A 14,264-nucleotide genomic window follows, 5' to 3' on the forward strand; every position below is an offset into this window, starting at 1 on the left:
ATTATATTTCTTTCTAGATATTGTGTATATTATATTATACTATATAAATATTTATGCATTAACTTTAAATGTAGTAAAATTAAAAAAAAATATATAAAAAGTTAATATATATAATGATGCGGTGCGGTATGGTTTGAACCGCATTTATAAAATTTAAAACCGCAAACCGCACAGCACCGCACGGTTTGGCAAAAATACAAACCGCAACTGCATCACGAAGAGTTCTAAACCTCAAATTGCGGTGCTGTGTGGGCGGTTTTATGAACACCCCTAGCGGAAATTGTTCACAGGTCAAGAACACTGAGAGCCCCACCGGTAGGGCTTATAGTGAAGCCCCTATAGAAGAATTGCCTTATTATTTTATACTAGATTTTAATAATAAGTAGGGTGTCTTAATAAAATTTTAGGATGAAAATATGTTAAAAGAAAAATATGACGCGGGAGAGAGTCGAGGAAGAAGGGCAAAGAGAGTGAAAAGAAAAGTTTGTTGTTGTCTTTACTTTTTTTGTTTTTTAAATAGTTTTGATTTTATTGATCGAGTCTAGAGAGTACCACTTTATTCATTGACCAAAATTGAGTTTAGAGTAGTGTTATACTTCCAACCCATTTTAGTAGAAGGACATGCGATTTGTTTACATCCATTAGTTTGTAAGAGATTCAATGCAAACTTTGATGGAGATCAAATAGCTGTTCATGTACCTTTATCTTTAGAGGCTCAAGCAGAGACTCGTTTACTTATGTTTTCTCATACAAATATGTTGTCTCCAGCTATTGGGAATTCTATTTCCGTACCAACTCAAGATATGCTTATTGGGCTCTATGTATTAACGAGTGGTAATCACCGAGGTATTTGTGCAAATATGTATAATCCCCCTAATCACATAAATTCTCAAAATGAAAGAATTTGTGACAATACTAATAAATATATAAAATAAAATAAAGTAAGAAATGAAATTTTGATAGAATAATTTCTCATATTATACATAGACAATTATTTAGTTTTAAAAAAAATTGATATGATAAAAATTTATTAAAAAAATATATATTTAATTATTATGAAGACTGGATGTTGTATTGCCTAATTATATACATATTGTTTAAAAAATAAAAATATATTAATCATCCCATATTGTTTTTTCTTGTTTTTTTAAAGTTATATTTGTTAAATAATTTATTAATTAAGCTTATAATATATATAAATATAAATATAAAAATTTATTAGTAAATACAAAATAAATATATAATAAAATTATAAATATTTAACCCGTTCAAAGATAATTATAAATATTTAAACTATATATGTAAAGTACTTTACTAAAAATTAAACGAAACAATTGTTATAAAATTGGACTACAAGCAAGACATGTGATTTACTTAGTAAAAGAATTTAATCAGCACAAATATAATATGCTTGCATACCCACCGTACACATTATACACCTACTGTTTTGGGCCATTTAGAAGCTAATGAAAACAGCCGCATTGCTGCATTTCGTACGCCCGCACCACAGAAAAATTCTAAATATATAATCCCTGATATACTACATAATGTACTGTAGCCGCACACCCTCACCCTCACTTTCGATCTCTCCATCGACGCACCCCTCACCCTCACTCTCACTCTCACTCTCTGTCGCCGCACCCTCACCCTCCCTTTCGATCTCTCCGTCGCCGCAGTTAAGTCTCTTTCTCTCTCACTCTGCTCTGGTTAAAAAAAAAAAAATCGGTCAGAGGCGAAGGTTTTGTGAAGGAGAGAGAGGAATTAAAACCTAGTTTTGAGAGAGAAATTTCCAATTACATACGAAGAGAGAGCGGAAGTTATCTGTGCTCGGCGGTACCAAGGCTTGGGTTTTTCAAATTCGTTAATAAAGATAAAGTATGTATGTTAAAATCAAAATTATGTTAATATTATTGCATTGATTTGTTTCCATATATGTGATTTGCGATGTTAATCATACTCTTTGAGGCATTAATTCTGGTATTTTTCTATTTATATTATTCACCGTATATATTCGAGTTATAAAAGAGCGCCATAGCTTAGCTAGAGTGTGAAGTTGGACTAGTTTCTATTTTGCTTGCCTCTTCAGACTTCTAGAGTTTGGTAGTCTTCTTGTACGAAATTGCGGCTGCTTTCCGCTTTTTAGTTTTAAGGGAAGTTTTTTCAGGAAATCGAAGCAATTTTAGTTTTGAATTGGGTTTTAAAAATGTTAGGCCTTAAATTTCCTTTTACTTTTATGCTTGGTAGTGTTCGTTTTTCGCTTTGATTAGTGTGTTTTGTCTGTTTCAGGAGTAGTGTATCAACAACTGGAATTCGGATCCCTGTGGCTTTTCCCAGACATTGAAGTATCTGGTAATTCCATGGCGATTTGGGTTTTTGCACATGTCCTAATTATTTGAATATATATATAATTGGCAATTTTGACCGGTGCACATGTATAACTGATGTGCACATATATATAATTTTGACTGGTGCACATATATTCATATATATACAACTGGTGCACATGTATAACTGATGTGCACATATATACAATTTTGACTGGTGCACATATATATATAATTGACAATTTTCGTAACTGGGAATATTTCACTGTATTTTTCTGCACATGTAGATAGGTGCTGCCTTTTGACTGCTCTGCTCAACTAGTTGTAGGAAGTGTGGTCTATGTACGTTAAAATGTGTTATTACTTTTGTTCATTAGATAATGATATATAAAAATATATGATCAGTGGAAAGTAAAGAATAGACATGCAAGTTAGTTCATGATTTGGATATATATAAACACCTTTTATATAACTGATATTTTTTTTGGGTCTTTGATTTATACCTACTTCTGTTCAACAATGTTGGGTCTGCATCGCTGGGGAATAGTATAATAGAGATGATATGCTAGGGCCATGGTAGTGGAGGACATAATTTGCATTTAAATTGTGTGTAAAAGGACAGATAACTGCATGCTTTTTTGTCATATCCAAGACAACTTTTTTTCATACCTTTGCTCAAGTCCAAGGATGGCACTCTCTATTGCTACTGTTCTTTCTATCTCATAATAGAGTTTGGTGCGGCATTTTAAAGTGGTTTCGTTTGCTGCCTACCTTTTTGCAAATTCTCAGAATCATGATGCTTTTTTTAGTTAGGATTCTTGTTTACCACCGGCACATTAATTTAACATATAATTTCATATTTTATCTTAAACCAAATGCATTTTCAGTGCTTATATAATATATGATTATCATTTTACTAATGTTGCTTAGAACTGACATCTGGTGTAATTTGGCAGCTTATGCTGTGGTCGGTTCCTGGTTGCCAATGAGTGTTCAGCCTAAATATAAGGTTAGGTTCTCCTGTATTTCGTCTTTGGTGTGCGTGGCATCGTCTCGTGGCTGTTCTCTCTTCCTGTTAAAGGTTTGGCTGTTCTTGGACTTACTGTTACAAATAGCATTTGTTTATACTATGTACATATGCTTTTGTTGATTTGTTTATATTATCTAATATTTTACAAATTTTTAGTCACGTATAGAATATATAAAGTTGCTATTGTTTCCATTTGCACAAGTGTGGAGGTTGTGCAACTATTGAAATTGGTTTTGCAGCTTTTGAATTTCAAAGCAGGGATGATTAGTTTTTATCTATTTAAAATAGTATAGATTTGTTAAGGATTAATATATATGTAATCACTGTAATCTTGTTGGCTAAGGCTAACTAATACTTTTTAACCGGCATGGATTAATTCTTGTTTTTCTAGATCTTCTTTAAGGTGTAAACACTAAGGATTAGATAAATAATTTTAAAATAAATTAAAAAATTATAATTTAATTTAATATTTACAAATTTAGTTATTCAAAAATAAATTAAAATATTAGGTAATTAATTTTTAAAAAAATTAAAAATTATAATTTAATTTAATATTAACAAATTTAGTTATTTAAAAATAAATTAAAAAATTAGATTAATTTAAAAAGAAATTAAAAAATTATAATTCAATTTAAAAATAACAAATTTAGTTATTCAAAATAAATTAAAATATTAGGTAAATAATTTAAAAAAATTAAAATTTAATTTAATATTAACAAATTTAGTTATTCAACAAGAAGATAGCGTAGTAACCACAACCGCAACAAGAAGACAATAGGGAGGACGAGGTAGCTGATTTAGGAGACTAGATTTATTTTATTCTTAACTATTGTTAAATTATATGAACAATATGAATATTTGTTATCTTAATGTATTATGAATATGAATAATTGTTATTTTAATAAACTAATTTGAATATTTAATGTAATATTTTTATTTTTAATATATTTGTTTTCAATTATTTAAATTTTAAATAATAATTTAGATTAATAATTAATTAAAATTTTATTTAAATATTTTTTATAAATAAAATAGTATAAGGGACGACACTGTCGCCCCTAATAATCAAGTATCAGGGGCGACACATCGACTTATAAAGATGCCACGTGTAAACATTTGGGGCGATATCTCATGGTATTAGGGGCGACATGTCGCCTCTAATAATCAAGTATTAGGGGCAACTATTGGCGTATCAGGGGCGACATATCGACAAAAGTGATGGAAAATGTTCAAATTTTTGGGGAGACATTCCAACTTTTAAGGGTGACGATATTTGAATATTAGGGGCGATCCATTGAGTCGTCCCTAATGCACCCTATTAGGCGCATTTTATCAGAGGCGACACATTAGAGTTATTAGGGGCGACATGCGTTGCCCCTAAAACCCATTTTTGTTGTAGTGTGTATTATAAAATACATCACCAAAATATATTTTTTTATAATTTACCTCAAATTTTTACATTATATCATATATTTTCTCTACATCATTTAAATATTATATTTTTTAAAAAATATTTTATTCATTTTAAGAAATCAAAATTTAAAATATAATAGTATCACACTTATGTATACAAAAATTTATAAAATAATTAGAAAATATTTATAGCTTGATGAATAGTATTTCACTACTTATAGAGAAATACTATTTATTTAAGTAAAAAAATATAACTTTACATCACCCATTGGAAGACTATTTAACAATTTTTTTACTATATTATAAAGAATTAGACATTTTCCCTCTCCATTAGGAGTGCACTTACATCTGTAATATAGACCTGTAATATAGACCTGCTTATAATAATTCTAATGTGACAATTAGAGGGTCACGTCAAGCTTTTCTGGCCGTGGAAGAGGTCTTTCTCTTGCTTATGGAGTCTCCACCAAGTGTTTGGTAAATTTTTTGTTTTTGAATTTTTTAAATATAATTTTATTTTTAAAAAATAAAAAATAATAAACGTGTTTGATAATTTTTGTTTTTATTTTTTGTTTAATAATATGAGGTATTGATTTGAAGAAAAGAAGAAGAAAAATAAAGGAAAAGTTAAAAACGGCATAAAATTTTTTTGAAAGTAAAAAAATTCTATTTTCAAAATTTAATGAATTTTAATTAAAATTTTAAAAAATAATAAATAAAATTAGAGTTATCAAACATATTTTATATTTAATTGTCAAAATTTTAATTAATTAAATAAAAAATAATTTTTTTAAGTGTTAACAAACAACACCTAAGATCTACAAATTCTGTTATGATGAGAAGCCTGGATGCCACTGCAGTTTATATATACAGCTTTGCGTATTCCCATATGGCTTCTTCCACTGACGAATAATAAGTATCATAACATAGCAAAGGATCTTAGTGTGATCCATCCAGAAACGGATTACATTCCCACTTTTGCCCAAAAGTTCTTTCACTGCTTTCATGGTGACGGGCCGCAGAAACCGATCAATCCTCAGTGAAGTGGTTGGAGATTTTGGTGATGGTGAGACAACGCCTTCCTTGTTTGATATTCAATATTTTTTATCATGTGTAATTTGTATAATTATTTTCAAGTCTTAAAAAAACTTATTAAATTTTTCATTGTGTATAAAACAATGTTTTAAAAAGCGGTTTTGAGGCGCGCCTCAAGTGTGAGGCGGAAAAAAAACGAACTGAGGCGTGCGCCTCGCTTGGCAAAGGTGAGGCGTATGCCTCACTACAGTGAGGCGCTGAGTTGAGGCGGGTGAGGTGGAATTTGACTGAGTCCATAAAGAGCGCCTCAGGGGTAATGAGTTGTTTTATGCCCAAAAAGACCCTAAATAAAAATCTTGTATAAATAGGCCCAAAAAAAACTTATTAAAACTTATTTTAAACTTATGATTTGTCAAGCAATGATGAATTGGAATATGATTTCTAAATCATCGTCCCATTACTACTAAAGTTTGTTCTAGGATAGCAGAATCTAGGATTCTAGTTCTAGAAACAAAAGTTAACTTTATTTTAAATATTTAGATAATTTATGAGATATTTATGTTTAGTTTTATGATACATTTTATGGTATGTTTGAGTTTGATGACATTTTTTTATTCTATGTTTGAGTTTTACAAGACATCTTACTTTATATCTTTAAATGTCATAAAAATATTTTTTTAATTAAATATTTGAGGCGTACGCCTCGCCTCACAAAAACAAAACGCTTTGAGGCGTAAAAGCGGTATTTTAAACATTAGTATAAAATTCAATTTTCGTATTTCTATTTGGAGTATATTTTATATCTTTATTCTAAATGTTTGTATTTAAAAAAATTTATTCAAATTCTTAGACGATATTATTTTAAATTTTAAATTTAAGATATTTGAGTTAATATCCAAAACATATATATTTATTATTTATGCATGGATATTTCACTCTGATTTTAAATTGTGTTTGAATTATTATTTGATTTCTATATGCTAAAATTAAAATTATTTTAAATATATATATTTTTAAAAAAAAAATCAATTTTATTCAAATTCTGAAAAGATATATCTCTTTATTTTAAAATTTTAGTTATTTGAATTTATATCCAACTTATGTATATATATATTTATAGATCTTATTATATTTTCACGTACATTGAAAAGAAATACATTTTGTAAAGGAAAGAATTTGGATTTTTCTCCAACTACTCGTATCCCAAAAAAACCTCAGTTGTCCGTCAGCGAAAAAGAAGTTTAGTTTACATCAATGGCTGTGGCCGAAGAAAAAACCGGACAAATATGAAAAACAATAATGGCAGTAGCTGAAGAAAGAAGCCAACAAATAAGAAAAAAATGGCGGTGGCTGAAGAAAAAATCTCACTACTACCTGACGAACTCATCCAAGAGAGTCTATCGTTTCTCCCCACTGTGGATGTTGTTCGAACATGCCTTCTTTTGAAGTGTTGGAGACACATGTGGTATTCAGTCCCCACACTCTCTTTCTCCGATGAAATGACTAGTTTTGAAAGGTTTTCCCGTTTTGTAGATAGTTATATAGAGCACCGCAATAAAATCAAGGAATTGCATATTTGCTTGAGTTCAGAGGAAGATGAAGATGATGGCTTCTTACTCCATTATTATGCTTTACCCAAAGCACTAGTTAATGCAACACATTTCACTACTTTGGAGTTGGAGGGGGTAGAGTTGGATACTTCTGCTTCTAGAATTACTTTTCCGTCCTTGAAATCATTGATTTTGAGAAATGTTCAGCTGACAGATAATACCAACAATGATGTGATAAGTAATTTTGTGTTGGGTTGCCCTCTTCAGAAATTGATCTTAATTAGTTGTTTCAACTTAAAATACAATGATCTCTGCTTAGTAAGTTCAACCATAAAGTTCTTGCAACTTAAAGATATTGCAGATCAAGTCCAACTTCTTCAGATCGAAGCTAAAAATCTTGAGTTTTTAGAATTAGTTGATGTTCATTTTGACAAAGTAAATTTTTCTGGTTGTAAGAAAATTTTAAATTTATCATTTAGTTATGTTTGCGATTCATCATCAGACCTTCTCGTAACAGAACTTCCTCTTCTTGAGAATTTGACTTTCAACATATGTAGTACGTTGAAAGACATTAAAATTTCGAGTCAGAAGAATAAGGAGACCAGGGATGAGAATGGAATGGTCATTAAAATTGACTTTTCGTCACATTTACCATCGTTTTGTTATGAAGCTAGTATCAATCTCAGAATATCAATAGAGCCTGATATGTTGACTAAAAGATTTATAGTTCTTAATCGTCATGAGAACTATGACCCCAAATTGACTTATTAAAATGTTGAAGTTTCTTTTGAATCATTCTTCACGGAAGACTATAAGCCTGCACGTTCACTCAATTCAAATAAGGTGTGTTCACTACTTTATCTGATTTTATTTTATACTAATATATGTTTACATGTGTTTTTCTCATCTTATACATAAAAGTTGTAGAAGAAGAATCATAATCAAAACTGAAAGATTCTTTCATGGGGATTTCACCAAGATTATCAACTAATGGAAATAATATATTTTAGTTTATTTATGCCATTTAGTTTAGACACCCACTTTGTCCTTCCCCACTCTCCTCCAACTCTCTATACAAGTTCAGGTGACTAATAAGTGAGTTTTTCTTTCTTGCTTTGAGAGCTCTGTAAGAAAAAATGAATTAGGTTAAGGATTAGAATTAGAGTTCAAATTTCCTTATGGCCAATTGCTTTTTCTGATATTAGTTTTGGGTTTTTTTGGTTTGAGTGGGAATTAGGGAAAGGATAGTTAGATTACAGAATATTCTAGAAAGATTAAGGAACAAGTTACCCATGTTAAAGGACTCAAACTTGGATAGATTTTGCTTACTTTTGGCTACTACACTATATATACTCACAACAGCAGAAACAATGGTCAACCCACTCATGCTCCACCTCACTTCAAATATATGTAAGTTTTTTTGGGTGTTCTACTTTTAGTTTGACCTAAACTTTTGGTGGTTTATCTGGGTTTTTAAAAGAAAATTTTTTATGCACCTAATCTGGTTAAATGTTGTTCAGTAGTTATTGATGTGTCTTTTTCAATAAAATTGTGAGGTAGCCGCATGCTATTGAAGTTATGTGTTGACTGTTGGCCTGTGCTGAATTTCTAGAACTTTATTAGGAACGGGAAAAAGAGTTTTAAGGTTGGGATTTGAGAGTTTCAAATACTTGTTCAGATAAAATATATTTTCAATTTGAAAATAAAAAACAAAACAGAACTTGTGTCCTTGACTCTAGATCTCTGCCATTCAAATTGATAGCCATAATACAGAGTCACAAAGATTATTTATACAGTATGTTGAGTAGTTTATGGTCTTTTATTATTTATTTTGAGATTGAGAGATTAATATTAGTTTCACTGTTTGGTGAATGATTTGCAGGTTATGATTATTTAGGTGTTGGAGCCAATCCAGATCACAACCCCAATACTCCTGCTTCAGTATATGGTTTTATTATATGCATAAAAGTTAATAGTTTAGCCTCATGTTTTTTGTTTTTTGTAGCATTGGAATGCCAAATCATTGTTTAACTAAAAAAACAATGTATACATTATTTTGATTCTGATTATAAACATGTCATTAATAGCCAAGTGTTCTGTGTGACAATATTTTTTTTTGGTGATAATTAGCATGATTGGTTATTGGTAAATACTTACTGTCCAAATGTTATTATATTTGTGACTTTTTAATAACTGAATTAATTATTTATTTTTGAAATTGTAAAATAATTATATTTATAAAAAAGAGAGCATAAAATGACCAAATTCATCTATATTATCTAATAACTAATACAAAATGACTTGATAACTGACATAATGAGTAAAAATCAATCTATTGACATCATTCAAATTGACGTCAATGACATTATAACTCAATTTAAAAAGACTTGCTTATATTTAATTTAATTGCTTTTATGTTATTTATTTATACTTTTTAATAAATTTTAGGAACTATTATGTGAGGAATATAATAAACCAAAACATGTATTTAATTTTATTTACTCCTATATGTACTAAACGCGTGTGAAGACATACAATAGAATTGTCTTCAGGACATATAAAGGTGAAATTTGATTATAGTTACTTACTTGTATAGTCTTTAAAAATTTCAATTAAATCATGGTCAGGGGACAATAATGTTCCACATTTATGATGACATCTAAAGCAAGCTATTTATGAAGATCCCAGACCAGAACTACTCTCCGATCTTAAAATCTCGTTCATTGTTACTACTATTTTATTTTATTAAATAGAAATTCATTCTTGTGACTGGTATGGTTAGCCAATCATATATGTGCAGCCATACTATATGTAGGGTGTTATTCTTTTATTCATCTAATCAATGTCGACCCTTGTTACTAAGATAAGGTTTGAGTCTTGAGAGGCAATTTAAAAAAAAAAAAAAAGATTTTTTTTTTGAGATTTTTACATAAAATATTATTTTTATGGTCAAATTTTTTTCTTCTAATTTTACGATTTTAAGGAATTTTTTACATTTTACATTTTACAGTTTTGTCTTTTTTTTTTTTTGTGTTGTTTTCACATTTTTTTTTGTTTTCACGTTGTTTTTAGGTTTTTTTTTATGTTTAGTTAGTCAAATGAGTTGTTTTTCTTAAAAATCGTATTTTCGTAATTATAAAACTTTAAAAATCGTATTTTTGAAAACTTGAGGGCATATTTTTAAAGAAAAGAAATAAAATCTGTAAAAAAAATAAAAAAAATGTGTATTTAAGAAAAAATTTCTTTTTAACTATTATAATAAGGAAAGTTCTTTAGTCTCTCACGGGACTTAGTCCAACAAGTGGGGCCCAAAACTTTTTGTCAAGTGTCAAGCTATGAACAATTTTGATGTTTTTCTTTTTTAAACTTTATACCTGTTGAATCGGTTATGTAAACCGGATGTGAAAAATTGTGCTGGTCTGACTGTGAAAAGTAAGGGGTATAACTGTAAATGCCAGTCCCAAAAAATGATGAGTTGGGGGTTGTATGGTCATTTTAGTATGAAGTTGAAACTTATTTACAATATTAGCTACGTAAAAATTTATCTGTAGCTATGTAATTAAAATGATATATTGCATAACATGAAATGAGTAAAATGTAACAAAAAATGAGTCATATGCCACGTTCGTGAAAGAGGAGCTATCACAATGGCCGGACCGGCTGCAACTAGGACTCCAACAACATTCCCACCGACCACCTGACCTTGTCCACCGGCCAAGAATACAATGAGGCTGGTGGTGCAGGCGAGGGCAAGAACGATCCCGAAAGGAAAATTATCTCGAACCTTCCGTGGAGGGTCACCACGACTCCGGCTGCGGCGAGCTGCCAAAACGTGATGTTGGTGATGGTGCTGCTTCCGCTGAGGACACAAATCCCACGCTGCCGCTTCCGGGCATAGGTGGTGACAAAGTCAAAGACATTGCAGCCGCTTACGACCTCTAAGATGTGGGCCCGGAGAGTGTTTGCGCTCTCTCGTGTGATGATCATCGACAACTTTGGCTTGATGAGCCAGGTGGTCGGCCTCTGGGGCAGCGTGAGGCCATATCACCGGAGTTTTGATGATGACCCGAGATGAGATCAAAGCCCCCACCTGAGTGGGGTTCAAAGTTGTTGTTGTCGTCGTCATCGTTGTCATTATCGACGTTGAAGTGACCGTTGCAGTTGACATGAAATGGAAAACTAATACAAGGATATCAATTTTGAAAACACAATTCAAAAAAGGAAAAAAAATGTAAAAACATGTATCTTAACCATCATTTTCTAAACAAATGGCTTTATGGTAAACATTTGTAATGCGTTTGTTATATATATATATATATATATATAGGGACCATACAAGCTACATGCTTGAGGATCCTTTACGTCTGAGTTTATGTCAACAATGCCTGGTTCTTTTAAAGTAGTTGTTTTCTCCAAAACCTCATCTTCTTCTGCACATTACAAGAAAAAATGTTGAGGAATAGTCTATTGATAGTTTTAAAAGGTTAAACCACTCCAAGGTAGATGGTTGAAACCAGATCTAGACATATTTGACAAGCCAACACATGCATTATGTATATAGAAACAGAACAATGACCTTTTCTTTGGGAGCATCGAAGACCATCACATTTTGTGAGAGCTTTCATGGGAAACGTCTTATTTTGAACACCGTATTGTCCGAAGTTCGGTACTTGCTCATCTTTTTCTAACTTTACTGGCTTAGTGAAATCTTCTGATTCTGCCACCTTTATTTTGGATAGTTCCTCAGCTAACTCTCTTTTTGCATCCTCCTGAACGGGTAGCATGTCTCTGGAGTCATTTGAGGCCACCTTTACATTCTTCGGATCTCTCCTCTTGTAGTCTGTCAATGGGTATATGTGTAAGTGAAACATGTAGCCGGTTGCTAAGGGGTATGAAGGGGTATATATGTATTTTAACACATTGTTAATATTGCGCCTCAATCTTACCGTCCATCAACAATCGGGCGGCTTAGATTTGATGAAGGACTAAAACCTTCAAATCCAACTGAGGGATTGTAGAAATGCCCTTATAATAATACCATATTTTATAATTATAATAAAATATATAATATATAACACATTATGAAAAACCTGTGTAAAAGCACTCGCAATGGATGTTCTATTCCATCCTTTAAAATACATCCTCAAAACACACATTTTTCTATTTTACCTCTAAATTTTACATTATACCATACATCAGCTTCTCTATATATTTCTCTACATCATTTAAATATTATATCTTTAAACATATTTTATTAATTAAAGAAAAATAAAATAATTGAAAAAGAAAAAAGAAATAATAAATATATATACTAAATGGGAGAGAGAAAGCTTATAAAGAAAAATAATAATATTAAAATATTATATAACTGATATATAAATGTAGATATGAATTAATTGGAGTTTGTGCATAGCTATTATATATATATGTATAAATGAATGTTTTTGTGAGTTTTAGTTAAATATTATAGAAAAAGTGTATTACAAGATACACCACCAAAACATATTTTCTTTATAATTTACCTCAAAATTTTACATTATACCAAACATCAACTTCTATATTTTTTCTCTACATCATTTAAATATTATATTTTAAAAAAATATTTTATTCATTTTAAGAAATAAAATAATAAAATATAATAGTATTACACTCATATATGTACAAAAGTTCATAAAAAATAATGAAATATTTATAGCTTGATGAATAGTGTTTCACTACATATAGAGAAATACTATTCATTTAAGTAAAAAAATATAATTTTACATCACCTATTAGAAGACTATTTAACAATTTTTTTTCTATATTATAAAGAATTAGACATTTTACTTCTTCCATTGGGAGAGCTCTAATCAATTTAGTCCATTCTACCTTATGAGTAACTTTCTTTTTACGTGAACATTGGCAAAAAAGCCACATTTCATTTATAATTGATGTTAGTTTTATTATATCTAACATAACTAATTAGTTTATTTCATAATATTTATTTTTTTAAAAATAAAAATTTTGTACATAAACATTTTTCTACAAATTTGGTTGTCTTATTGCATTACATATAATTTAAAACAATAAGGTTTAAATGAAGAATCATTTTCTAAATAAACTTTTTTGTTTATTTTATATGTCTTCACTGTTTTTGTTTTTTTATTTATAACCAATACAATGCAGATTTCTATTTCAAAAGATGTATACGTGCATACAATTATTAAAATAATGCACAGATATGAACAAAAGTTAAAAACATGATGCATAGGACGTGGGTCAATTAATTCCATAATATTAGTTGTATAAGTAAATATTTTTTTATTTTAATATTTTTGCATGATATAAAACTATTTAAGGTAGGTTATTACATAAATTTGAAACCATTAAAAGGAAAGTATTTGATGCTATCTAATTAATATAATACATATATTTTTTATTTTGAGGTATCTTTTGTATTATTATTATTATTATTATTATTATTATTATTATTATAAGAATATATGGTACTAATTATGTATTTCATTATATAATTTAGTACCCTAATAAAAAAAAGTCACTTATCAAACCTAAAAAATAAGCAAGAAAATAAAGAACAAAAAGAAAAAGATAATGATGATGAACCAGAACAATTAAATCCTCCTAATATACAAAACTAGTGACAATGTTACGTGTTACTATAGCAAAATGTGATTTACTAACTAAGAATTTCAAATAAGTTCATAGGCTTTAGTCGAACTCACTCTTGATGGTGAGAACTCGTCAACTATGTTAGATCAGAAAACGCAAAGCTTAGCAAGAGAATAACTAAGTAAGAACTTAGAATATACTTGAAGAAAGATAAGTGCAGATCAACAATGGAGTAAAAATTTGTTTATGAATTTTCCAACCCCTTCAATGATGAAGTGAGACCTTATTTATTGGTGAGCTCTA

At 29.6% G+C, this 14,264-nt stretch overlaps 1 protein-coding gene across 3 annotated transcripts; it reads left to right on the top strand.

The window, feature by feature from the left end:
• The first annotated feature begins 1,565 nt into the window (after positions 1–1,565).
• LOC133797736 (putative FBD-associated F-box protein At5g56390) lies at positions 1,566–9,443 on the top strand. 3 transcript variants are annotated; one of them, XR_009875685.1, is made up of 4 exons: positions 1,566–1,875; positions 2,287–2,349; positions 3,281–3,405; positions 9,235–9,443. XR_009875685.1 is itself a non-coding variant. In XM_062235753.1 (2 exons), exon 1 carries the CDS (start codon positions 7,143–7,145, stop codon positions 8,121–8,123), a length of 981 nt encoding a protein of 326 aa, XP_062091737.1. In that variant the 5' UTR covers positions 3,916–7,142; the 3' UTR covers positions 8,124–8,762; positions 9,235–9,443. The 3 variants fall into 3 exon arrangements, 2 of the variants coding, with proteins under 2 accessions (XP_062091737.1, XP_062091738.1); XM_062235753.1 differs by lacking the exons at positions 1,566–1,875; positions 2,287–2,349; positions 3,281–3,405 and adding an exon at positions 3,916–8,762; XM_062235754.1 differs by lacking the exons at positions 1,566–1,875; positions 2,287–2,349; positions 3,281–3,405 and adding an exon at positions 3,916–8,195.
• Positions 9,444–14,264: the final 4,821 nt, after the last annotated feature.

The sequence above is a fragment of the Humulus lupulus genome, chromosome 8 (assembly GCF_963169125.1).
Source record: "Humulus lupulus chromosome 8, drHumLupu1.1, whole genome shotgun sequence".
In the NCBI taxonomy this organism is placed as follows: Eukaryota; Viridiplantae; Streptophyta; class Magnoliopsida; order Rosales; family Cannabaceae; genus Humulus; species Humulus lupulus.